General features: G+C 42.0%; 1 protein-coding gene across 3 annotated transcripts in view; it reads left to right on the top strand.

Moving 5' to 3' along the window:
* The window catches only part of LCP1 (lymphocyte cytosolic protein 1), a 103,109-nt gene that overhangs the window by 73,930 nt on the left and 3,137 nt on the right, over positions 1–26,042 (top strand). For all 3 annotated transcript variants that reach the window (XM_055542057.1, XM_055542059.1, XM_055542058.1), the window contains exons 8-15: positions 570–712; positions 3,596–3,691; positions 7,068–7,263; positions 9,353–9,431; positions 10,894–11,008; positions 12,048–12,181; positions 19,652–19,775; positions 24,803–24,927. In XM_055542057.1, the coding sequence (XP_055398032.1) occupies positions 570–712; positions 3,596–3,691; positions 7,068–7,263; positions 9,353–9,431; positions 10,894–11,008; positions 12,048–12,181; positions 19,652–19,775; positions 24,803–24,927 (1,012 nt within the window). The remainder of the gene's footprint in view (positions 1–569; positions 713–3,595; positions 3,692–7,067; positions 7,264–9,352; positions 9,432–10,893; positions 11,009–12,047; positions 12,182–19,651; positions 19,776–24,802; positions 24,928–26,042) is intronic.

The raw sequence follows: 26,042 nt of genomic DNA, 5'->3' as shown, positions 1-26,042 counted from the left end.
GTATTCCGAGTCAATGGTCTTGATCATTCCCACAGCTCTGCGCCTGTACTCTTAGGCCTGGTGCTGACATTCATTGGTGTCATGCCTTCTCCACCCATAGAGGCTTCCCTGGTGGCTCAGATGGTAAAGAATCTGTCTGCAATTCTGCAGGAGACCCGGGTTCGATCCATGGGTCAGAAAGATCCTCTGGAGAAGAGAATGACTACCCATTCCAGTATTCTTGCCTGGAGTATTCCATGGACAGTCCGGATGTCACAAAGAGTCAGACACGACTAAGCAATTCAATTTCACTTTCTTCTCCACCCCCAAAATGGGGATAATAAATAGGCTCATAATACCTTATACCTCTTCTTAGGGAATAATACTAAGATGTTTATTCCATGGGCAAGGCTATACATCCCTTTATCCCAGAGAGATAGCTTGGTACCTTTGCCTTCCCAGCAGGGCTCAATTTAAATTGTCACTAACCCCGCACTCCTGATCCCCTGCATTTATTTAAGTTGTCACTGATCCCCCCCGCCCCAAGTATCCCCTGTGCTCATTTTTCTTCGGTCGTTGTGTTTCTTCAGCACTGGCTGCTCTTCTGAGAGAAGGGGAGAGCCTGGAAGACCTGATGAAACTCTCTCCCGAGGAGCTCCTGCTGAGATGGGCTAACTACCACCTGGAAAACGCAGGCTGCAACAAAATCAACAACTTCAGCAGCGACATCAAGGTAGGAGGACTGGAGTTGGAATGTGACTAAAACCACAGCAGTGGAGGGAATATGGGTGTTAATGGAGGCGGATAAAGATACGGGCTTCGTCTCTTCAGAAGTTCAGGGCTGGTTGGAGTGGCCGGTGCTGCTTTGGAGCCCATGCCATTCTCAGATCCGTGTGCAGCCCCAGCTCTGGGCCACATGCAGATCTGTCCGAGACCCTAGTAACTGCATGGCATCGAACATGATGGGTGTTCCCTAGAGTTTCAACATCCCGATACAGAGGGATGAGGGTGAAATAGACAAAGGGCAAGAGATAAGACTGATTTTCAGGTGAAGAGAGCCTCCATAGGATTCTAACGTCTTTCTGATTTTGTCAACGGGAGCATCAGATGGGGATTCCTTTCCAAAGAAAATCAAACCAGGATTACTCTTCTAATTACACTAATCATAGCAAAGACTGCACGCCAGGTACTGTTCTAACTGCCTTATGCATGTATCGACTCTGCTAATCCTCACGACACGTCTTTGAGATAAGGGTTATTCTTTGCTCATTTTGCAGGTAAGGAAACCCAGGTAAAGAGAATATAAGTAACTTGTTCAAGTTCACAGAGCTGGAGAATGGGGCCCGGGCTCTACTTGAGCAGTTGATCTCCATGGTCCTTGATCACCATACACAGTGCTCCGCTAAAAACAATTTGTAAACTTCTTGAAAGCTTTGCATTTGTAGAAACCAGAGTGATACTGTAAAGATAATGATTCTGGAAATCATCTGCAATGAGAATTAACCCCAGAAAATGTAGAAGACACAATTAGTCCTACAACAGGGATCCAAAGGTTGAAAAGCTAAGGAAACACACTTTGCGGTTTGCAAGTTTGTGAAAAGTTCCATGTCAGGGTGGAAGGACCAGCTGGTTGGCATTGATGACAGATATATCCAGATAGAAAGAGCTTAAGGAGCAGGAAGGAATGTCAGTCCCCAGTAGGAAAAGGTATGAGATGCTGGTGTGCAAGGTGAGGAAAATAATTCAGTCTTCCACTTTCTCAAAAGTTAAAAAGACATTTTCTCCAAAGAGGAAGGGTCAGAGGAAAGGTCATGTGACTCACTGAGCGTCAACTCCAGCTTTTAATTCTTGAGTGACAGCTTCCCTCTTTCTCTGGCTTTTAAAATTCAAGGTCTGCCAGGCACAGTACCAGTTAGAGCAAAGCTTCTAGATGGAAAGTCCCCTATTCCTTAGGACATAAGCTAGTAATGCCATTTTTTTTTCTAACTACACAGTTTCATTGGTTATTCGCATTCTTCTGGCACGAGCAGCCAGCCTAGAATTAGCAGTTGGACAGCATTATCTCCCTCTGCACTAAACAGTTAGACTTGGCCATTATTTCAGCCACACTTTTCAGACAAAATTAGGATGCTTAGTCTGAGCCATAAATGTACCTGATTTCCTGTGACTGAAAGGCTGTGTTCTTTAGAACATGAGGTGGGAGCTGGCAGGCTGAGCACAGGTACAGGGGTTGTGGCTGTTCTCCAGGAGCAGCTGCATCACCACCAAGGTCAGTGCTGAGACATATAAGTCAACATCTGGCAACTTGAGGGGATGCCTTTAAATCACAACAAGTCAGCAAAGGAGGAGCAAACACCCAACACAGAGTGAAACACGTTTCTTAGGGTCCCATGAAATGAGATGACTCTTAGCAAAGCTAAACGGATGTGACATGTGACATGCAGATTTTATTCATGCCTAACATCTGCATGGAGGGCTTCCCTGGTGGCTCAGATGGTAAAGAACCCGCCTGCTAATGCAGGAGACCTGGGTTCGCTCCCTGGGTTGGGGAGATCCCCTGGAGAAGGAAATGGCAACCCACTCCAATATTCTTGCCTGGAGAATCCCAAGGACAGAGGAGCCTGGTGGGCCACAGTCCATGGGGTTGCAAGGGTAGGACACGACTTAGGGACTAAAGAACAGAGCAGCTGCATGGAACTTTCACTGACTTTGAAAGAGCTATAGCAGAAAGTAAGAGAAGGGGAGGGTAGGAGGAAGAGACGCAAATCTGGTCCCGGATGCAGCATCCAGGCCTGGCTCTGTCTCTTCTCATCTTTCCAAGGTCACAAGGGTGAGCGTACCTCTGGTTTCCTCAGGCTCTACCCAGTTTTAAAAAACAAACAGAGAAACAGATGTCTTTCAGCGATTTAAACAACAAATTAACTGAAAATTTGTATGCTTTCATTGAATGAGAAACTTTGACTGTGATTCGGAATTCTTGTCAATAAACCTATTTCCAGAATCTAAGAAAACATAATTCAATATCTATATCCTGAGATAATGAAATTTAATCACTTTTTCTAGCTTCTTGATCAATATTAAGTGCACTTAATATTTCTCCTTTGGCATAAAGACTGCTTGTGAATGCTTCAATTTTTTGTCTGTGAAATCTTTTTCTTTTGCTGATTGTCCATTTAAATGTATTTTTAAACTCTGCTTTAAACTTCTGCTTCCTTTTTCTGTCACTTTTTTTTTTTAATTAAACCTTAGCTGACTGACTTCTACAGCAATATAAAGGTATATATATTTTCCTGTATACAATTTAATACATGTAAATGAATTATTTTCTCCCCTGAGGGCAGCAGAATAGTATTTGCTTCTTTGGGTTGCCTTTTATGTATGTCCTGTATTTTTAACTGTTATACTTCTTTTAGAAAGAAAGGCAAATAAATATAATATGTAAAGGACAAGTGGAAAATTAAAATTAGCGAATGTTCCCAGCTTTGTTAATTAAGTTGCATTCTTGAATGATAGTTGGATAAGAAATGAAATATGTTTGCTTTGGGGAAATTATTGTTGTGCTAAGTGTGTAATTAGCTATGCCATCTTGAAATTGTAATTTCCTCATTTCTCACAGGACTCGAAAGCTTATTACCACCTGCTTGAACAGGTGGCTCCAAAAGGAGATGAAGAAGGTATTCCTGCTGTTGTTATTGACATGTCAGGACTGAGGGTAAGTCCACACCCCAAGTCGTGTGTCAATGCCATTATTCCTCTGCATTGGTGGTTCCATTGCCCTGCGTGATGCTGGCTCAAGGTCCATGAGTGCACAGCTCTGCTTAGAGCCCTGTTAAATTTTTAAAAACTGTTAACAGTTTGGGGTAGTAATTGTGGAAGATTGAATCTGGAAATAAACATCAAGCAAAGAGAGGAGTGGAGTCCACGCATTGCAACAAAAGATCCTGAATTACACAGTGTAGTTCCTACATATCACAACCAGGACCTAACTCGGCCAAAAAATAAATAAATATTTTTTAAAAAGAAATTTCAAAGAAAAAAACTCATTCCTGAATGAGAAGTAAAGCATCTGAAATATATAATCTATAGTATTAACTAGTAAAGCATCATATTAAGAGATAATTCCAGTTTTAGTAAGTTCTAGTTGTCTGAAAATTAGTGCTTTCATAGACTTTTAAGAGCATTAAAAGGCAGTGAACTGTGTTTCAACAAAACTTAAGTCTTCTATTATAAGAGTCTTCTTATAAATGACTAGAAATTCTCTAGTCCTATTTGAATAGACTTTTTTGTTTGTTTGTTTAAAAAAAGCTTTTATTCATTTTTGATCAGGGGAAGGACAATCTCAGTGTCAACTTATCACCTAATCATATATTTGAACTTACAAGATGTACTGCCCTAAAGACACAGCACCTACTGACTTGACAACATAACTTAAAATGAAAATCTCCTTTCTGTCCCCTAAGGTTGCATGTTGAAAGAATAAACAATCCCTTGCAATAGCCAACACTGGTACTTGGCTTAGGTTTAAGGTCAAATAGCAAAACAAGGCCAAAAGCATTATAACTTGATAGCCCATCAAGTACAAACATCACTGGAATAAAGAAAGTTGCAGGCACCAAAGAAAACAAGAGGCAGATTCATTAGCACAAAAAAAATTTACACGTGGTTGAAGGTGAGGTGAACTATTCCACAAGTAAACATGTATGCCAATCCTAAGGCGAACATGAAACCAAAGCAACAAGACCGAAAACATTAAACTCAGTTAACTACACTGAATGTAAAATTCAAAACTGGAACTTATCTAGGATATCCTCCCAAATCTAGAGCTAAAAGGCTTTCTTTTTAATGCACCAGGAAGATGTGTTGTAATGACATGACTTGGTCACGCTAAGACTTGCATTTACATGAGAATCAAGGGTTATCCTTCTCCTTTATTCTTTAATGTCTGAGTGTGATTATGCTCAACTACTCAGCTCATGCACTAACCGCATAAAAAAATGACTGAAACCCACAACCCATGCCGTCTAAGAACTCACACCATCGAACAGTTAATGCCCAGTACAGCTTCCTAACAATGCCCCAAGAGAAAACATTTTGTTCAGTTTGGTGCTTGCTGTGATATAAAACCAACAGAATAGAATACAATTAATTAACTCAGCTACTACTTCAAATCTTTTAATCTAAGTTTTGTTCAAACTTTAATAACTTCATACCTATTTGCCAAAATTGTTGTGTAAAATCTAACTATATCTGATATTCTTAACCAGTAGCTCCTATAACACAGTTTTAGCCGCCCCACCCCACAATGGGTATATCTGGGCATTTAAATCAAGAAAACAAAGTTATGATATTATGATTAGTCAAAGCTCTTTCTAGCAGACCACTGAATACAACAATCCATTAAAAAATGCCTTTCCGGAGACAAGAACAAAGCAAAACATTTTCTTCATAAAAGGAGCTACCCGCATGCTTTGTGCCATTAAAAATTTACTTTTCAAAATATAACCAGAGACTCATGGTCTACTAGAAAGCTCCCACTAATCACAACAGTATAACTATGCCACAGAAGCTTTCATGACAATGTCTCCAGATAGGCAGAGAGGAAACAACATTCCTTCCAAGGAGTAAGCATCTTTTAATTTCATGGCTGCAGTCACCATCTGCAGTGATTTTGGAGCCCAAAAAAATAAAGTCTGACACTGTTTCCACTGTTTCCCCATCTATTTCCCATGAAGTGATGGGACCAGATGCCATGATCTTCGTTTTCTGAATGTTGAGCTTTAAGCCAACTTTTTCACTCTCCACTTTCACTTTCATCAAGAGGCTTTTTAGTTCCTCTTCACTTTCTGCCATAAGGGTGGTGTCATCTGCATATCTGAGGTTATTGATATTTCTCCCGGCAATCTTGATTCCAGCTTGTGTTTCTTCCAGCCCAGCGTTTCTCATGATGTACTCTGCATAGAAGTTAAATAAACAGGGTGACAATATACAGCCTTGACGAACTCCTTTTCCTATTTGGAACCAGTCTGTTGTTGCGTGTCCAGTTCTAACTGTTGCTTCCTGACCTGCATACAAATTTCTCAAGAGGCAGATCAGGTGGTCTGGTATTTCCATCTCTTTCAGAATTTTCCACAGTTTATTGATGTTCAATCTGAAGTCTGCAAAGCCAAACTGGTATTATATATTTATCAGTGACACTATGTAGGTTAAATTTTATCTTGTCAGAGTTGCACGTACACCAGTTGAATGTAGGTAAAGAAGTTAAACTAATCAAAAGCGCTTGTTTGCAGATGTAAATATTTTTAATGAACTAAAAATAAGTGTAATTTATTATTTAATAAATGAACTTTTCGTGAAGTTTGTACAAGAAGATTGCCTGGAGAAGGGAACGGCTACCCACTCCAGTATTCTTGCCTGGAGAATCGCATGGACAGAGGAGCCTGATGGGCTACAGTGCATGGGGTTTCAAAGAGTTGGACACGACCGAGTGACTAATATTACTACTGCTGCTGCTATGCCAGAAGATAATAAAAAGAAAGCCTAATGGTTGAAAATAATTAAGATCAACTTAAATGATAAAATTGTAGAATCTATTGCATCTCTTTAAAAACGAGATAGCCATTCATCTGAAATGGTCCTGCTCTGTATAAAGATAGGAGGACTCGATTAATTAAGTAGATATTCCTCTTACTTGAAACTCTGATTTGTGTGTGTGTATGTGTGTTAATCACTCAGTCATGTCTGAATCTTCATGACCCATAAACTGTAGCCCACCAGGCTCCTCTGTCCATGGGAGGATACTGGAGTAGGTAGCCAGTCCTTTCTCTAGGGGATCTTCCCAACCCAGGGATAGAACCTGGGTCTCCCACATTGCAGGCAGATTATTTACTGTCTGAGCCACCAGGGAAGTGCCCTTGTGATCTGGGTCCAGGCAAATGGAAGGAATGATTTGCTCTTATTAGGTGTCTACCTGAGGTCGAACACTGAGGGTTTTGGTAAGATGCCCATCTGTTTTTCATGTAACCCGTGTCTGCTTTGTGTCTGGAGAAGCTCTGACCCAGCCTTGAGATGGGTGTCCTTTTCCATCGCAGGAGAAAGACGACATCCAGAGGGCAGAATGCATGTTGCAGCAGGCGGAGAGGCTGGGCTGCCGCCAATTTGTCACGGCCACAGATGTTGTCCGAGGAAACCCCAAGCTGAACTTGGCTTTTATTGCCAACCTCTTTAACAAATACCCTGCCCTGCACAAGCCTGAGAATCAGGACATCGACTGGGGGGCTCTTGAAGGTAACTGGAAACCAGTTGCGTAAATGTTCTGAGAAGCAGTCGCGGTTGTAATTCAAGAGTAATTCAGAATCACCTCCTAAGCAAACATAAGCCCCTCACGTGGGAGATTTGCGAACAGGTCATCAATTCTCTGGTACCTAACAAAGAGAATAAATAGATTAATCAAGTCAATTACAGCCAAGGAGGAATAATCAACTACCATTCTATCGCATCCATTATACATGGGCTTCATCCATTATCAGAATTAAATGTTTTAGGGAAGACAGTGCATTTAATTATTGGATGAAATAAATCCTGAGTTCCAAAAGCCTAATTTATGTACTTAATGGACTGAGTGTTAATTCCTAGAGGCAAGAAATTGCAGCCACTTGTTATCTAAAAGTGATATTTAACTTATGCTAAGAGGTGCTTACTGAGGTTTTTGTTTTGTCTCTGATTTGGGTAATGGGGGTCATGGAATAATATTTTGAGGCAAAATCCATGACAGTTATATTTAGGGGGTTAATGCCCTAAACCTAGATAAAAGTCACATAGCTTTTAGTCAGGTTCTAATAGGTGAAGTTGCCAGAGTTGTTTTTCTCTTTTTTCCATTGTGAATGAGTCCCAATATTGAGATAGAAAAATCAATGCAAAAATAATAATAAATGAATATCCCCCAAGAAAGGAAATCTACATTTTAAAGATTAATCCTTTTCTACAGTGCTTTACTCCAGCTGGAAATGCAGTCAATCCATGTTCTAACGCTCTGCATTTGTATGATTGATGTATGGTGGTCAGGGGCCCATGCATTCTGTTGACTACCAAGTTTGTATGCCAAGCCCTCTCATCACCCATTTCCAGCTGCTTCTAGATCATCTACATTTGGGTCCATCACTGTCGCTTGAAATTCAGCGTATTGATCAGAATTGATCAATATGAAAAGCAGAATTGATCATTTCCTCCCTCCTGCATTGCCTCTCTACCCACCCCCCAACCTCCCATCCCATCCACTCTCATTTAGAAATTCTCCATTTCCATGAATCATACCACATTTTTCTCTTTTCAGTCACCAAAACCCTGGGTTCCACTTTGGTATCTTCCTCTCCTTCACCCCTAAATCCCTTGAATCAGCAAATACTAATAATTCTTCCCACAGAATGACTTTTAGATTGTTGTTTTTCCTTTCTGCTCTTCCAGACTCTTACTAAATCATACACCAACTGTTTCAATAGGTCTTAGGGGCCTAGCCCTCCATCCATCAAGCACTTGAATGCGCCCATGTGCTGGTGTCAAACACTCTCCCCTCTGTGTGTTTAATTTAAATGCATATTGCCTTTCAGTAATTCTGCGCACCGCTGCCAAACACATCATAGACTGCTTTCATTATAAGTCTGCCTTGCTCGAGAATTTATTATGGTAATTAAAAAGAACCCATAATGACTGTCATTGTCTAATATATCAACCAAAATCTGCTACCTGGCATCCAAAGATCCCCGATTCTGGTTCCAGCCACCAGACAGCCTTATCGGTGTGGACTGTACTACACAGATATCTGAAAAGTCAATCTCTAACAGTCTTAATACAGACCTTGTCTGTCATTCCCTTTGTGTTCATATTTACATAATCTCCTACCCCGCCCTCCTTACTTGTCCCCCCACATCCCCTCCTATTTCCTCTTTACCATTTAGATTTTACTAGCCCTCTAAGGTAGAGCTCAAATTGCACTGCCTCCAAATGTAGCCTGTACAATTCTTACCTTTATCTCAATTCAAACATAAATATCCACCTCATATGGTAGCCCTCGAGCTTGCATGATCCCTCTTTGATTCTCAAAACACATATTCTTCCAAAAAGAATGTAAGCCTTTGAGGGACAACCCTGAACAGTTTACCCTCATGGGCTCTTGTATGCTGTTAATAATAATAGATGCTGTTCTCATTGAACTGAAATGGAAAAATTGCAGAATAGCAACCCTCATTCAAATCCGTTAGGGTTTTTATATTTTTTAATTCTACTTTCGGTGTTTGTGACAGCTGCTTTAGTTAAACTTTGATCATAAAAAAGCATATTTTCTTGGTGCCTGAAAGATAACTAGCCTTCATTCATTTAGGTGAGACAAGAGAAGAGCGGACGTTTAGGAACTGGATGAACTCCTTGGGTGTAAACCCGCGAGTCAATCATTTGTACAGGTAAGAATATTGAGGGCCTCTTCCTGAATATGAGGTACCAAGACCTGTGAAGATGCCCAAGATTTCAGATATCACTCTGGTGTGCAGGTCTCAAAAAATGTGTGCACCTCAGTGAGAAGGGGGGAAACGTGAATTGAGCAGCAGGTGTTGAAAAACTCACTTCCATACACCAACCTTGCTATGTATTTAGTATAGCAAGTCCCCTACATGTGAATGAGTTCCATTTGGAGAGGGTGTTCATAAGTCCATTTTGTTCAAAAACCCAATGAAGTTAGCCTAGGTAACCAACTAACGCAATCAGCTATGTAGTACTGTACTGTAATAGGTTTATAATACTTTCCACACAAATAATACATTAAAAACAAATACAAAAATAAAGAAAAACATTTTTAATCTTACGGTACCTTGGAAAGTATTGTGGTACAGTACAACAGCTGGCACACAGGGGCTGGCATCAATGGACAGGCAAGAAATAAAGATACTGTACTCTATATGCCCATCCTACGAGCATGTTCAGTCGCTCAGTCGTGTCCGACTCTTTGTTCCCCCATGGACTGTAACCTGCCAGGCTCCTCTGTCCATGGAATTTCGCAGGCAAGAATACTGGAGTGGGTTGCCATTTCTTTCTTCAGAGGATCTTCCCAACCCAGGGGTCAAACCCACATCTCCTGCATTGGCAGGTAGATTCTTTTCCACTGAGCCACCAGGGAAAGTGAAATGAAATCGCTCAGTCGTGTCCGATTCTTTGTGACCCCATAGACTGTAGCCTACCAGGCTCCTCTGTCCATGGCATTTTCCAGGCAATAGTACTGGAGTGGATTGCCATTTCCTTCTCCAGGGGATCTTCCCAACCCAGGGCTCGAGCCCGGGTCTCCCGCATTCTAGACAGACGCTTTACCGTCTGAGCCACCAGGGAGACCTGTACAGTAAAGTACACAGAAGCATAGCCACTTGTAGGGGGTGCAGGCGCATGACAATGTACGCCAGACACGTGCTCTAACTTATGTGATTGGACATGCAAACATACATTCGCGTCTTTGCAAGTTTGCAACTTGAAGGTTCATATGTTGGGGACTTACTGTACAAAACTCATAATCCAGCAGCAAAAGAACAAATCAACTCTATGATGCATCTACCCAAGATCTGCTCACAAGCAGGCCAAACAGCAAATGTCCAGTTTGTGGGCGTGTCTCCAATGCTGTTGGAGCTGTTTATTTTTCTGGAGAATATATGTTTCTGCTGAAGAGGCATTAGTGGTCACACCTGGAGGACACTTCTAGGAAGCTCCCTCCCTTTCTCTGAGTCAGAATTTCCTCCCCTCTAAAGATGAAGTGACTGATACCAATATGGCCAAGTTGCTGGGAATGTTCCTTGAACTAATGTGTAAAGAATTGCCTGGCCCGCTCCAGGCCCTCCATAAATGTTGGATATCTGAGAATTCTTTGTGTTTGTTTTCATTTAGTGACTTATCAGATGCCCTGGTCATCTTCCAGCTCTATGAAAAGATTAAAGTCCCCGTTGACTGGAGCAGAGTAAACAAACCACCATACCCCAAACTGGGGGGTAACATGAAGAAGGTAAATGATGACTCTTGTGAGGTTCTGGTCGTCAGATGAAGTCATAAGCCCACAAGAGCACCATGTGAATACTTTTATCAGGAAGCCAAGCTCAGATAAGAAATGCTTATCCAGGGATTAATTTAAGATACAGCAATCAGAAACCTGAGTGGTTTTTATTAAAGGGAGTTCATTATTTCAGCTGATTGCTTATTTATAATTCCGTGTTGTATGTCTTTAAGCGTCATGATGTAAAAATTCTAATTAAGATAATTAGAGCAAGCAGAGCTGTGGGGTGCCTTTCCCTCCAGCAAGATCCTCATTCTAATTTTCTAAAGGATCGAAACCTGTGCTAACAGTTTGACATGTACAAATAGTATGTCTAGTGAGAACACATTGTTTTGTAAAAGCAGCCACAGCCATGAGGGTGGCACGAACATTTCCCACCATTTATCGTCCCTGTGACCCAGTAATCCGTGAATCGTAGCCACGGGAACCCCCATCCCATATGTCGGTCTACTGTGTGCTTACAGGATCTGGATTTTCCAGATCAGTCTCTACAAATGCAACTATTTTAGGGATATTATAGACAGGTTATTTAGTATAGCTTTCTAGTTATGTCATGGGATAGAGCCATGAAAATGGTCATCATAATAACTCATTTTGGCTTTACACCTGGTACACTATGGATATTTTTTTTTTCTTTTGATGAGAGTGAGTGGCAGTCTTTAAGAAAAGGTGGAAATAAATAAGGCTTCCCTGCTGGTCCAGTGGTTAAGACTCCAAGCTCCCATTGCAGGGGGTCTGGGGTTTCAGTCCTGGTTGGGAAACCAGATCCTGCATGCCACAACTGAGACCCGGTGCAGCCAAATAAAATTTTTTAAAAAGATGGAAAATTATTTGACTAATTTAGAATCCTAGAATTGCAGAACTAGAAACTTGAGAGATTATTCAGTCTGACCTTATTATTTCATTTTGTGTCTATTTTTATCATCTTACTTCCTCTGGTATTTATCATCAAAGAGATGATGACATTAGATTGTTTCCTGCTCATTAACAGCTTGAGAATTGTAACTATGCAGTGGAACTGGGGAAGAATCAAGCAAAGTTCTCCCTGGTTGGCATTGGTGGACAAGACCTCAATGAAGGAAACCGCACCCTAACGTTGGCCTTGGTCTGGCAGTTAATGAGAAGGTAATACAGCTCAGGGAAATGGCATTTTGTTGAACAAATTCTTTATTTTTTAAATTATATTTGTTTATTTTTAATTAATTGATGGTTGCTTTACAATATTGGTTTGATTGAATGTATTTTTTAATCTAGAAAAGTACTAGCAAATTTCAGGAATGTGATTTAATCCAGTAAAACTATATTTTAAGCTAAAATGAAACCCAAAGGAGTGGGGGGGGGGGCTGGGCGTGTCCTGCTTTTTTGTTTGTTTGTTTTTTCTTTCATTTCTATCAGTTTTGTTTCAGGTACTTGGAAATTCTATTGTCAAGTTCATCAGCATTTAAGGTTGTCATAACAACCTTAATTTTTAATGAATCACCCTTTTTCATGTGGAGTTACCCCTATGCCTGATGATACTCTTTGTCTCTAAAAGCTATTTTTCCAGATAGTGATACAGCTTCTTGATTAGTTTTAGCATGATACGTTTTTCTCCCATCCTCTAACTTTTAACTGATTGATGTAAATACAGTCGCTTATCCTTTAAAGGGACTTTCAAAATAAAGGGGGGAAATATGCTATATTTACCTACATATCTGTCATTTCAGGTGCTTCTCTTTTCATGGTATAGATCCAGATTTCTATCTGATACCATTTGCCTTCTACTTGAAATATTCCTAGTGGTGCAGATCTGTTGGCAAGGAATTATTTCAGCTTCTATATGTCTGATAAACTCTTTATTTCATTTTTGCAAGGTATTTTATCTGAGTGTAGAATTTTAGGTTGATAGTTTTTTCTTTCATTATTTTGAAGGTAGTGTTCACTGTCTTCTAGCTTGCATTGTTTCCAGTGATAAATCTATTGTATTTCTTATCTTTGTTCCTCAGTGCTGAGTCGCTTCAGTTGTGTCTGACTACTTTCGACCCTGTGGACCATGGCCTGCCAGGCTCCTCTGGCCATGGGAGTCTCCAGGGAAGAATACTGGAATGGGTTGCCATTAACTTCTCCGTTGTTCCTCCGTAGGTCATGTCTTTTCTTTTCTGGCTTCTTTCAAGATTTTCTCTTAATCATTGCTTTTAAGTAGTTTGATTATGATGTACTTTGGTGTTTCTTGCACTTGAGGTTTGTTGAGCTTCTTGCATCTATGAGTTTACAATTTTCATCAAATTTGGAAAAACGTTGGCCTTTATTTATTCAAATTTGACTCCTGTACCCACCCACCCTAGTTTTTCAGGACTCTTAAGTATTTGATCACTGAAGTTGTCCCAGAATTCATTGATGCTCAGATCATCTTTTTCCTTTATGTTTCATTTTTTCTTCTCTGTTTCATTTGGGATAATTTCTATTGCCTTGTCTTAAATTCACTACTCTCTTCTACAATGTCTGCCATTAATTCCATTTGGTGTATATGTTTTTCATCTCAGACTTTATAGTTTTCATATATAGAAATTTGATTTAGGTCTTTTTGACATCTCCTATATCTCTTAACCTTCTTGAGCTATAGAATATAAGTACAATAACTGCTATTTCTGTTTCTATTAATTGATTTTTAACCTCACTATGGCTCATACTTTCTTGCTTCCTGGAATGCCTACTGATTTTTCACTGTATGTAAGGCATTGTGAATTTTACCTTGCCATTTGCTAGATATTTCTGTATTCCTTTAAAGAAAGTGAAATCCCTCAGTCGTGTCTGATTCTTTGCGACCCCATGGACTGTAGCCTATCAGGCTTCTCCATCCATGGGATTTTCCAGGCAAGGGTACTGGAGTGGGTTGCCATTTCCTTCTCCAGGGGATCTTCCCAACCCAGGAATCGAAGCTGGGTCTCCTGCATTGCAGACAGACGGTTTACCCTCTGAGCCACTGGGATGCAGTTCAGTCGCTCAGTTGTGTCTGACTCTTTGCGACCCCATGAACCACAGCAGGCCAGGCCTCCCTGTCCATCACCAACTCCCGGAATCCACCCAAACCCATGTCCATTGAGTCCGTGATGCCATCCAACCATCTCATCCTCTGTCGTCCCCTTCTCCTCCTGCCCTCAATCTTTCCCAGAATCAGGGTCTTTTCAAATGAGTCAGCTCTTTGCATCAGGTGGCCAAAGTATTGGAGTTTCAGCTTCAACATCAGTCCTTCCAATGAACACCCAGGCCTGATCTCCTTTAGGATGGACTGCATCCTAAAGGTGCAGTTTAGGTGGGATGCAGTTACGTTACTTAAACAAAATTTGATCCTTTGGGGACTTACTTAAAATCTTAATTAATCTCGAGCTCACTTTGCTCTCAATACTGAGATAATCTCATCTGAGTACTTTACTTGATGCTCCATATATCATGAGATTTGTCTACTCTGACTGGTGGGAGCCAGATGTATCCCACGCTTGTGTGAACTCCAAGGATTGCTCTGCCCATTCATTTCTGCAAGTTCTTTTCCCAGCCTCAGTGTATTTGCTCAAATGCATGCACCAAGTCACACTATGCTAAGCACTCGAGGCAGAATTTCTGAAGATCTCTGGAGCTTTTGTTCTAGATGACTCTGCTCTCTGGGCAGCTCTCTTCTCTCTGCTCTTCTGCCACACACATTCTAGCACCGTGGCTTCCTTGAGTTCTCAACCCTGTCCCGTCAGCTCATCGAGACTGTCATGCTCTGTTTGAGTTCTCTTGCCCTGCACTGCAGCCTGGGAATTCTCTGTGCAATAAACTGGGACAATCTTAGGGCTCACCACATTCATTTGCCTTCTCAGGGACCCCTGTTTTGTGTTTTCTGTCGTCCAGTCTAGACAACACCATTTCATATTTTTTCATTGGGTTTTATGTGTTTAAGGCAGAAGGGTCAGTCTGATTCCTGTTATTCCATCATGACCAGAAGCAGAATTTCCTGCTACTTCTATAACAGAGAACTTTAGATACCTTTTAGTTGTTGAGTCACTCAGTCGTGTCTTTGAAACCCCATGGACTGCAGCACACCAGGCTCCCCTGTCCTTCACTGTCTCCTGGAGTTCACTCAAACTCATGTGCATACCTTTTAGAGCCAAATATAAATTTGATTAATGTGAGAGCTCTGTGGACAAATTATTTAATCAATAGTAGAATATAATAAGATACACAAATGGAAGATAAATGATGAGAAAAGTAAACAATTTTTGGTACAAAAGCATGAGCCTGGGGAGAATTCTAGATAGCAAAGCTGTAAGCATTAACTAGTTCACTTTTACATGCTTCGCTCTTTTTCTCCTATACTGATAGCCCTGAGCAGGCAGAAGTCTTCCATTCCTTAATTAGAACCTATGTTGCTGCTGCTGTTGCTGCTGCTAAGTCACTTCAGTTGTGTCCAACTCTGTGCGACCCCATAGATGGCAGCCCACCAGGCTCCCCCATCCCTGGGATTCTCCAGGCAAGAACACTGGAATGGGTTGCCCTTTCCTTCTCCAATGTGTGAAAGTGAAGTCGCTCAGTCATGTCCGACTTTTAGTGACCTCCTGGACTGCAGCCTACCAGGCTCCTCTGCCCATGGGATTTTCCAGGCAAGAGTACTGGAGTGGGTTGCCATTGCCTTCTCCGAGAGCCTAAGTTAGAGTGACTTAATTCATTTTTCTACATGGAAGGAAGCCCCAGAAACCATATGTCACATTACATTATATCTAACAAGGTAATGGCAGAGACAAGGTTTGTCATTTCCTGAAGCACAGAAGCTCTATTCCCAGGCCACTGTCTGCAGGTCCTAATATTTATAATGGTCCTCAGAGCAATTATGTCAGTGTTCCCAGGTGATGGAGGGTGGTCAGAAGTGATCATAATCACTACCTGATTTACATTTGCTTTATCAAATATGATGCTCCATTACCCTTTTCTCAACTGGGATCTCTTTAATGATCAAAGGCAGATATCATAGGCTTCTCTGGCACAGAAAACACCAGAGTTAAAGCAGCTTTAACTCTAGTCCCTGTTACAGTGCCTGTATCTAGAACATGGCTGAAAGTCCCTAAGAGCTGTTCTTACCAGTGTATTTTCAGAAACGCCTTCTGAACTCCCCACTATTTTATTTCCCGTGTGTGTTTAATTCTTAACGGAATGCCTTTTGGTACTGATTGCTTTGAAAACCAAAACCAAAGTCTTTTTAGTTGCCACAGTTAAATTGACTCTTGGGTCTGGAGATGAAAGCATCTTTGATATTTTGTTTTAGTGACTTAAAAAAATACTCAGGCCAACTCTATTCTATTTTGAATTTCATAATAGCTGAAAATCACCTTGTAATATGATCTTTGTTTTGAGTTTTATAAAAATGTGACCCAACAACAAGGCTGGTATGTATATATAACAAGGGCTAGTTTGAGCTTAGTCTCTTCCTGGTTAATAAGTCCTATTTCTCATGAATCTTTACTGAATAAGAATTGTGGGGACTTCCCTGGGGGTTCAGTGGTCAAGACTCCAAGCTGCCAATGCTTGGGGCATGATTTGATCCCTATCAGGCAACTAAGATCCCACATGCTGTGTGGCATGGTCAAAAGATTAAAAAATAATAATAATAATTTCATATAAGAAAATGGACAGAGAAATTCCTTACTGTTGAAGGTGATGAAATGACTGATTATGTAAATTCCAGCAGAAGGGGATTTTTTTCTTTCTCTGTGTGCCACATATTAACAGATCTAATAAATTTAGAGCCAGTTCTAGCTGAAATTTATGTCACTGGTTTGCACAGATGTGTTAATTTGGTCATTTATCTGGACAATAAATGGCATGTCATTTTCCCCCCTAAAAACAAATGAGAGCCTAAACCTCCCTTTCCCCTTCAGTAGCCTGGAAATTGTTCTCAGATTGGAAAGCTGGCAGATTGCGTGTGTGTAAATTTTGGAGACAAAAGCCTGAGGCAAGTAGAGTGCCAGCAGACAGCAACAGTAGACTCCAGCAAAGGAGCGCGAGTCTGCAGCAGGCAACGGAGGGAATTCTCTCCACATCAAAGAGGCTGTGGACGGCGAATTGGGGATGGTCTGTGAAAAACAAAGCAGCTAGGTTTGCCCCTCAGGGTCACATGTTATATCAATAAACCACGAGTTCCATGGCAGGAAAGCACGAAAGTCATAATCACAGCCCCTCCAGCCCCGAATCCCATCCATCCCCTGCTGTTGGATGAGGCCCAGCCTAAAGCTGGGACTCATGGGGCCATTTCATTTCTTTAATCTTTATTGGAGTATAATTGCTTTACAGTTGTATTAGTTTCTGCTGCTGCTGCTGCTGCTAAGTCGCTTCGGTCGTGTCCGACTTTCTATGCGACCCCATAGAAGGCTCTGCTATACAGCAAAGTGAATCAACAATACGTGTGCGTGCGTGCGTGCTCTATCTCTCAAGCTGAGTTTGACTTTTTGCAACCCCATGGACTGTGGCCCGCCAGGATCCTCTGTCCATGGGATTTTCCAGGCAAGAATACTGGAGTGGGTTGCCATTTCCTCCCCCCGAGGATCTTCCCAACCCAGAGATTTGAACCTGCATTGCTTATGTCTTCTGGTTTGGCAGGCAGATTCTTTACCACTGAGCCACCAGGGAAGCACCCGCCCCCACCCAATTTTATTTTTTGGTAAAGACAAGTTGCAGAAGCTCTTTTCCTCCCCATCGCCAGTGATGGGGAAGTGCTTTCATCTGAAGAAAGTGGGTCATTACTCCTTTTTCAGAGATAACACTTGAAAGCCGTGTGGGAGATCATGAAGGACGGTGTTTTCCACAGAAGCAGTAACTGGAGGAAGACACCCGATGGGTTATGTAAGCAAAACCCTGGGCGGAGGGTGACCTTATTTAGGGAGGCCCTCCAGACAGGCCGGAGACTTGAATTTCAGTTTGGACGACGCACACTGAAACCCTAGTCTTTCGTGGGTAATTTGACCACCTCCCCCTCACCCTTAACAAGACTGAACCCTGAGGCCAGCCGACCTGCCCACTTGCTCACTGCTTGCCTCTCTATTTCCCTTTTGAGAGGGATCAGCTTGGGGAATGGTGAGTCTTCTCTGCTCCCTGGAATTTTAAGAGTTTGAAGCATCGTAACGTTCCCCACCACCACACTTCTCATAATCGTGTGTCTCAAAGGCACTTCTTACTCTCAAACTAGGGATTAACTAGAGATTAATTTCTACTTCTGTCTTATACCGGGGAAACTTTTATGTTTTTTCTTTGTTATGTTAGCTGGTCGGGCTTTTCCTTTTTTATTGACCTATAGCTGATTTACAATGTTGTGTTAATTTCTGCTGTACAGCAAAGTGATTTGGGTATACATGCATATGCATATATATATATGTATGTTTATACATTCTTTTCCATATTTTTTCCATTGTGGTTTGTCACGGGATGTTCAATACAGTTCTGTGTGCTATACAGTGGGGCCTTGTTGTTTATCTCATTCTATAATTAACAGTTTGTATCTGCTAACCCCCAATACTTCCAATACCTCCCTTCCCCACCCCTTTCCCCCTCGGCAGACAGAAGTCTATTCTCCGTGTCTGTGAATCTGTTTCTGTTTTGTAGATAGGTTCATGCATGTCATATTTTAGATTCCACGTGTAAGAGATATCATATGGTGTTTGTCTTTCTCTTTCTGGCTTACTTCACTTAGCACGATCACCTCTAGTTTCATCCATGTTGCTATAAATGGTGTTATTTCATGCTTTTTGTGTCGAGTAATATTGCTGTGTGTGTGTGTGTGTGTGTCTCCTTTATCCATTATCAGTGGACATTCAGGTTGTCTCCATGTCTTGGCTATTGTGAATAGTGCTGCTCTGAACATAGGGGTGCATATGTCTTTTTGAATGATAGTCTTGTCTGAATATATGTGCTTGGGCTATGGGCTTGCCTAACATCGAATTGTTCCTTGATTTTCATGGTTCCTTTAAGAAAAGCACCACTGGTTCAAAGCCTTTGCTTCATTTTTCTCTCCTTGCTTCCCTTCTGCTTTGCCTTCCCACAATGACGGTGGTATTTGCTCTGCATCACACTCTACATATAAAGTTCTATTTTGTTATTCTAAAAGGAACTAGTGTTATTACATATTCTTTGTTCCTCAACTGCAATGGTATCCAGGTCATCTTCTGCGACAGGAAAAAATAAAAACTTCTATGCTGGCAACTCTGTGAATAGTGAATTCTTTTTCATATGTTTTTTTTAATTTTTACTGGAGTATAGTTGACTTACAATATTGTGTTACTTTCTGCTGAACAGCAAAGTGATTCAGTTACACAAATACATATATCCAGTGTCTTTTAGATTCTTTTCCCATTTAGGTCATTATAGAGTATTGAGATGGAGAAGGCAATGGCACCCCACTCCAGTACTCTTGCCTGGAAAATCCCATGGACGGAGGAGCCTGGTGGGCTGCTGTCTATGGGGTCACACAGTGCTGGACATAACTGAAGCGACTTAGCAGCAGCAGCAGAGTATGGAGAAGAGTTCCCTGTGCTATACAATTGTGAATTTTTTAGTGACTTTTCTCCAGAAATCATTCTTGGTTTTGTTCAGGTACACGTTGAATATTCTTGAAGACATTGGAGGTGGGCAGAAGGTCAATGATGATACTATTGTCAACTGGGTGAATGAAACACTGAAGGAAGCGGAGAAGAATTCATCCATCTCTAGTTTCAAGGTAACGTGCTTTGTCTCCCGCTCGCGGCCCCCTGAGCTTTATGCTTATCTTTATTGCTTTCACTCTGTCTTCAAGAGTGACCTTCAGTATGAGGTCTTTGAGGCACCCCTCCCATTTTTATTTTGCTTGAATGACCCATTATTGTTTTGATGTTCATAGGCCGTTTCATTGACAAATTTCTTGTCATTTTCTTCCCTAATAATTAATTTAAAAAATCCAGTCATTTTTTATAAGGGATTTTAGGCATCGTTCTTCCAAAGTAATGTAAAATATAGTATTTTTTTAAGCGTGCACAGCTCCATGGTTCAGATTGTTAACATGATGAGGGTGAGATGTAAAATGCTAGAAGATCTCCCATGGGGTATTTTCTTTTGTTTTTAAGAAAAAAAGCAATTGTGTACTTGTATCCAAATCCCGTTTTTATTAATAACAGCATTATATTTTATTACATTTGTCATCTCATGTTTTAAACATTAGCTGGATTCTTTCTCAAGGGCCCTGAGCACTTGATCCACAGTATAGTGTCGGCGTCCCGTCGTAACTACATTTTCTTGATTTAAAGGTCAAGATTGGGGGAGGGACCCCTTCAGAGTTATATTAACAGGGTGGATGAGGCAGTTTGTCATGATGTCGATCCTCTGCTTCAAAATCAAGAGAAAAGTGGAAATCTCTCCCCTCCCAGAAAGGGCAAGGGATGTATCTCTGGGCTGGGCTATACCAGGGGTGCCTGGACTCTGTGAGCTCAGCACAGGAAACAGCCAGCTCTGTCTGCCCTCCACTTACCATTTGTTTGGTCTGAAGAGCTGAGCAGCGGTTGAAGCAGAGACTGGTGATCGACATGAACAAATCTTTCCAGAAAGAGATCAGGGAAGGTGGTGAAGAAGGGTGCTCCCAGGATGGACTGCACTCTGAGGACCAGGGCCTTCTTGTTTGTAAGGCCTTCTTGTTCACAGATATCGTGAAGATAGCGTTACCATTTCCCTGATTTTTTTTTTTTTTTTTTTTTTACCGCTTTGCGTGGCATGTGGGATCTTAGTTCCCTGACTAGGGATCGAACCTGTGCCCCCTGTGACAGAAGCATGGAGTCTTAACCACTGATCCATGAGGGAAGTCCCACCATTTTCCTGATTGTATAATGAAGAATCTGGGGCTTATTTAACTCCTGAAGTCACAGCTAATAATTGCAGGTGGTGTCCACTAGGGAGGGGAAAGCACCTCTCCCTGCAAGGTGAGGTTCTAGAGCAGAGTGTATCTGTAGATCACGTGACCGTGGCTATGAAATGATGGTTAAACAGTCCCGGGAGTGCGTCTCTTGGTAGAACAGCTGCTGCTTTACAGGAACGCAGCCCTTTGCATTACCTGGCAGTTTCTGGGGTGTTCCTCTTCAGAATGTTTGATAATTTTTTTCTCCTTGTGATGCTCAGGGTGAATTTTCTCCTGTCTTCTCACCAAGTCATTACAGAATAGGTCAAAAAAAAAAAAAAAAAAAGAAAGAAAAAACACGATTTATTTTTGTTGTTTTTTAATTTTTACAATGTTGTGTTGGTTTCTGCTGTGCAACAATGTGAATGAGCCATAACAATACATATATCACCTCCCTCTTGAGCCTCCCTCCCGTCCCCCTGTCCTACTCCTCTAGGTCATCACAGAGCACCAGACTGGGATTTTAAGTGAAACCTTTCAAAAAATGAGCATAGCCCACCCCCCCATTAGCCACTGTAGAAACAGTCCTGGTCCCCCCTCATCTATGAACGCTGCTGACTGCTGCCCATCTCGCTGCCCATCAGCCCCCCAAGACTGTGGGAAGAAAGTAGGGAAGAAGCTGAAACTCCAGTCTCTCCATTTTGCTTTCCTTGTGCTTCTTCACCAAAAAATTCTATAGAGATAGAAGCTCTGGCTAATAATGGAAATTAGAAATGGTTATATGTATATTGATTTTAATTTTGTGGTAGGTCTTATATTACCTGGGCTTCCCTGGTGACTCAGACAGTAATGAGTCTGCCTGAAATATAGGAGACCTGGGTTCGATCCCTGGTTTGGGAAGATCCCCTGGAGAAGGAAATGGTAGCCCACTCCAGTATTCTTGCCTGGAGAGTTCCAGGGACAGAGGAGCCTGGTAGGCTGTAGTCCATGGGGTTGCAGAGAGTTGGACACAACTGAGTGACTTTCACTTATATTACCCAGAAATAAGTAAAAATGGACCCATCCTATTTTTTACATTGTTTTATTGTAATTATTTCATTCATTTTTATTTCTTGGCCGTGCTGTGCAGCATGTGGGATCTTAGTTCCCCGACCAGGGATCGAACCCTTACCCCCTCCATTGGAAGAGTCTTAACCACTGGACTGCAACCAAGGAAGTCCCTACCCTTCCGATTTTTTTTTTTTTAAATATTTTTGTACCTTTGCAGAGGGCCTGTGCTGAAGACCTAATATCTTGCAGGGGTCCTGTGTCTTGTTTCTTGGTTAGAATTAACTCTGATTTGGACCCTCAAGGTATGAGGTGTTTAGACTTCAGTTCAGTTCAGTCGCTCAGTCGTGTCCGACTCTTTGCAACCCCATGAATCTCAGCACGCCAGGCCTCCCTGTCCATCACCAACTCCCGGAATTCACTCAGACTCACATCCATCGAGTCACTGATGCCATCCAGCCATCTCATCCTCTGTCATCCCCTTCTCCTCCTGCCCCCAATCCCTCCCAGCATCAGAGTCTTTTCCAATGAGTCAACTCTTCGCATGAGGTGGCCAAAGTACTGGAGTTTCAGCTTTAGCATCATTCCTTCCAAAGAAATCCCAGGGCTGATCTCCTTCAGAATGGACTGGTTGGATCTCCTTGCAGTCCAAGGGACTCTCAAGAGTCTTCTCCAACACCACAGTTCAAAAGCATCAATTCTTCGGCGCTCAGCTTTCTTCACAGTCCAACTCTCACATTCATACATGACCACAGGAAAAACCACAGCCTTGACTAGATGGACCTTTGTTGGCAAAGTAATGTCTCTGCTTTTGAATATGCTATCTAGGTTGGTCATAACTTTCCTTCCAAGGAGTAAGCGTCTTTTAATTTCATGGCTGCAGTCACCATCTGCAGTGATTTTGGAGCCCAAGAAAATAAAATCTGACACTGTTTCCACTGTTTCCCCATCTATTTCCCATGAAGTGATGGGACCGGATGCCATGATCTTCGTTTTCTGAATGTTGAGCTTTAAGCCAACTTTTTCCCTCTTCTCTTTCACTTTCATCAAGAAGTTTTTTAGTTTCTCTTCACTTTCTGCCATAAGGGTGGTGTCATCTGCATATCTGAGGTTATTGATATTTCTCCCGGCAATCTTGATTCCAGTTTGTGTTTCTTCCAGTCCAGTGTTTCTCATGATGTACTCTGCATATAAGTTAAATAAGCAGGGTGACAATATACAGCCTTGACGTACTCTTTTTCCTATTTGGAACCAGTCTGTTGTTGCATGTCCAGTTCTAACTGTTGCTTCCTGACCTGCATACAGATTTCTCAAGAGGCAGGTCAGGTGGTCTGGGATTCCCATCTCTTTCAGAATTTTCCACAGTTTATTGTGATCCACACAGTCAAAGGCTTTGGCATAGTCAATAAAGCAGAAATAGATGTTTTTCTGGAACTCTCTTGCTTTTTCTATGATCCAGCGGATGTTGGCAATTTGATGTCTGGTTCCTCTGCCTTTTCTAAAACCAGCTTGAACATCAGGAAGTTCAGGGTTCACGTATTGCTGAAGCCTGGAGAATTTTGAGCATTACTTTACTAGCGTGTGAGATGAGTGCAATTGTGCAGTAGTTGGAGCATTCTTTGGCATTGCGTTTCTTTGGGATTGGAATGAAAACTGACCTTTTCCAGTCAGTTTCCTTCCAGACCTTTTCCTGTGGCCACTGCTGAGTTTTCCAAATTTGCTGGCATATTGAGCGCAGCACTTTCACAGCATCATCTTTCAGGATTTGAAATAGCTCAACTGGAATTCTATCACCTCCACTAGCTTTGTTCGTAGTGATGCTTTCTAAGGCCCACTTGACTTCACATTCCAGGATGTCTGGCTCTAGGTGAGTAATCACACCATCGTGATTACCTGGGTTGTGAAGATCTTTTTTGTACAGTTCTTCTGTGTATTCTTGCCACCTCTTCTTAATATCTTCTGCTTCTGTTAGGTCCATACCATTTCTGTCTTTTATCGAGCTCATCTTTGCATGAAATGTTCCCTTGGTACCTCTAATTTTTTTGAAGAAATCTCTAGTTTAGACTTGACTGTGCTCAGATGGTGACATGCAGTCGCCTCTCCCTGTCTGTACTCTCAGGTACCCAAGAGAGAGAGCAGAGTTTCGTGCATTCAGAGCTCTGGGTGAAAGACTCGCTGCCTGTTGGCAGACAATGGGTTTCCTCTGCATAGTGAGCCACCAGGAAGCTACTGATGCCCCCTAGAGAAACAGCACTTGGTTTGAAACACCATGTGCCACACTGTGGCATTTCCCAGACCAGGACGTGTATATTTCATATTTAAAAGGAAAGAGAAGGGTCTTTCTTGGCAGTCCAGTGGTTAAGTCTCCACACTTCCAATGCAGGGGACACAAGTTCCATCCCTGGTCAGGGAACTAAGTTCCCACATGGCACATGGAAAGTGAAAGTCGCTCAGTCTTGTCTGACTCTGTGACTCCATGACTATACAGTCCATGGAATTCTCCAGGCCAGAATACTGGAGTGGGTAGCCTTTCCCTTCTCCAGGGGATCTTTCAAACCCAGGTCTCCCACATCGCAGGTGGATTCTTTACCAGCTGAGCTATAAGGGAAGCCCAAGAGTATGGGAGTGGGTAGCCTATCCCTTCTCCAGCAGATCTTCCCTACCCAGGAATTGAACTGGGGTCTCCTGCATTGCAGGCAGATTCTTTACCAGCTGAGCTATCAGGGAACATGCCACATGGAGCAACCAAAAATTGAAAAGAACCACCCACTTTCCTTGAGCCAAACAGAAGTAACCTGGGAGCATATTGATGAAGCCCATGCTTTCTCTCTGTGCAGGACCCGAAGATCAGCACAAGTCTGCCGGTCCTTGATCTCATCGATGCCATTCAGCCAGGTTCCATTAACTATGACCTTCTGAAGACGGAGAACCTGAATGAAGAAGAGAAACTCAACAATGCAAAGTACGTAAACAAGCCCGAGGTCAGGGAGGGAAGGGTGGCGTGGGGTCGAATGCCCATGCCTCCATGCAGACAATTCAGTTTCACTACTGATGCTTTTCCTTCTCATGACTTACTGCGTCCCATCACCCTTATATCTGCTACTGTGCAGTGACAGTTTAAGGTTCCAGGTGTGAGAGGGAACAAGACAAAAACACAACTGGTAACAATTGAAATGGAAAACAGTTGACTTCCAACTGATAAGCAAGCCTACAATTTCCTAACACTAATTTCCTTATCAAAATCTATAGGAGGTTTCCTGAGTAGAGTTTGTACATGGTGGGTGCGGAGCTAAACGCCCTATTTGTGAATATCCATGGATGTACCTGGGCAGGGGTGGGGTCAAGGCCAGAGTCATCACTGGTTTGAGAGCAGCTGCTCTTTGCGTTACACACAGAGTGAGGGTTGTTGTTGTGTAGTCGCTGACTCTTTTGCAACTCCATGGACTGTAGCCTGCCAGGTTCCTCTGCCCGTGGAAGTATTCTTCCTCTAGTATTCTTACTATTCTTACTATAGTATTCTTACTATACCTCTGCCCTCTAGTATTCTTACTGGAGTGGGTATCTGTTCCCATCTCCAGGGGATCTTCCCCATGGAACCTGGGTCTCCTGCATGCCAGGCACATTCTTTACCGTCTGAGCTGCCAGGGAAGCCCCAAATATAGAATCCTAAAAATGGCTATGGTGGCAAGATCATGCATATTTTTTAAGTTCTGTTTTCTAATTTTTGAACAACTTTTCCTCTATATTTTATAATGGAAAAATTAATTGTACTTCATTAATCATTAATATAGAGGAAGTGACTGAGAGATGGACAAGGAGAAAGAATGGGGCTACTCTTGCCTGGAGCTCTTAAATTAATGTGATCGCTAAAGTACGAGTAAAGTTATTTCAGAAGAGTGGAGGGAGTCACGGGGCCTTGGGTGGAATGAAGAATCTCTGGAGCAACCATTGTAAGAGGTTGCTAGATAACGAATGAGCAGAATAAAAGAACTGCCAGATAATAATAGTGTGGGCTCATTTGCAAGTAGACTACAACTAATAAAACTATCTTCCTGTAACTATAAACAGAGCAAAAAT

The sequence above is a fragment of the Bubalus kerabau genome, chromosome 12, assembly GCF_029407905.1.
Source record: "Bubalus kerabau isolate K-KA32 ecotype Philippines breed swamp buffalo chromosome 12, PCC_UOA_SB_1v2, whole genome shotgun sequence".
NCBI lineage: Eukaryota > Metazoa > Chordata > Mammalia > Artiodactyla > Bovidae > Bubalus > Bubalus kerabau.
This window is presented reverse-complemented; position numbering and strand designations above follow the sequence as displayed.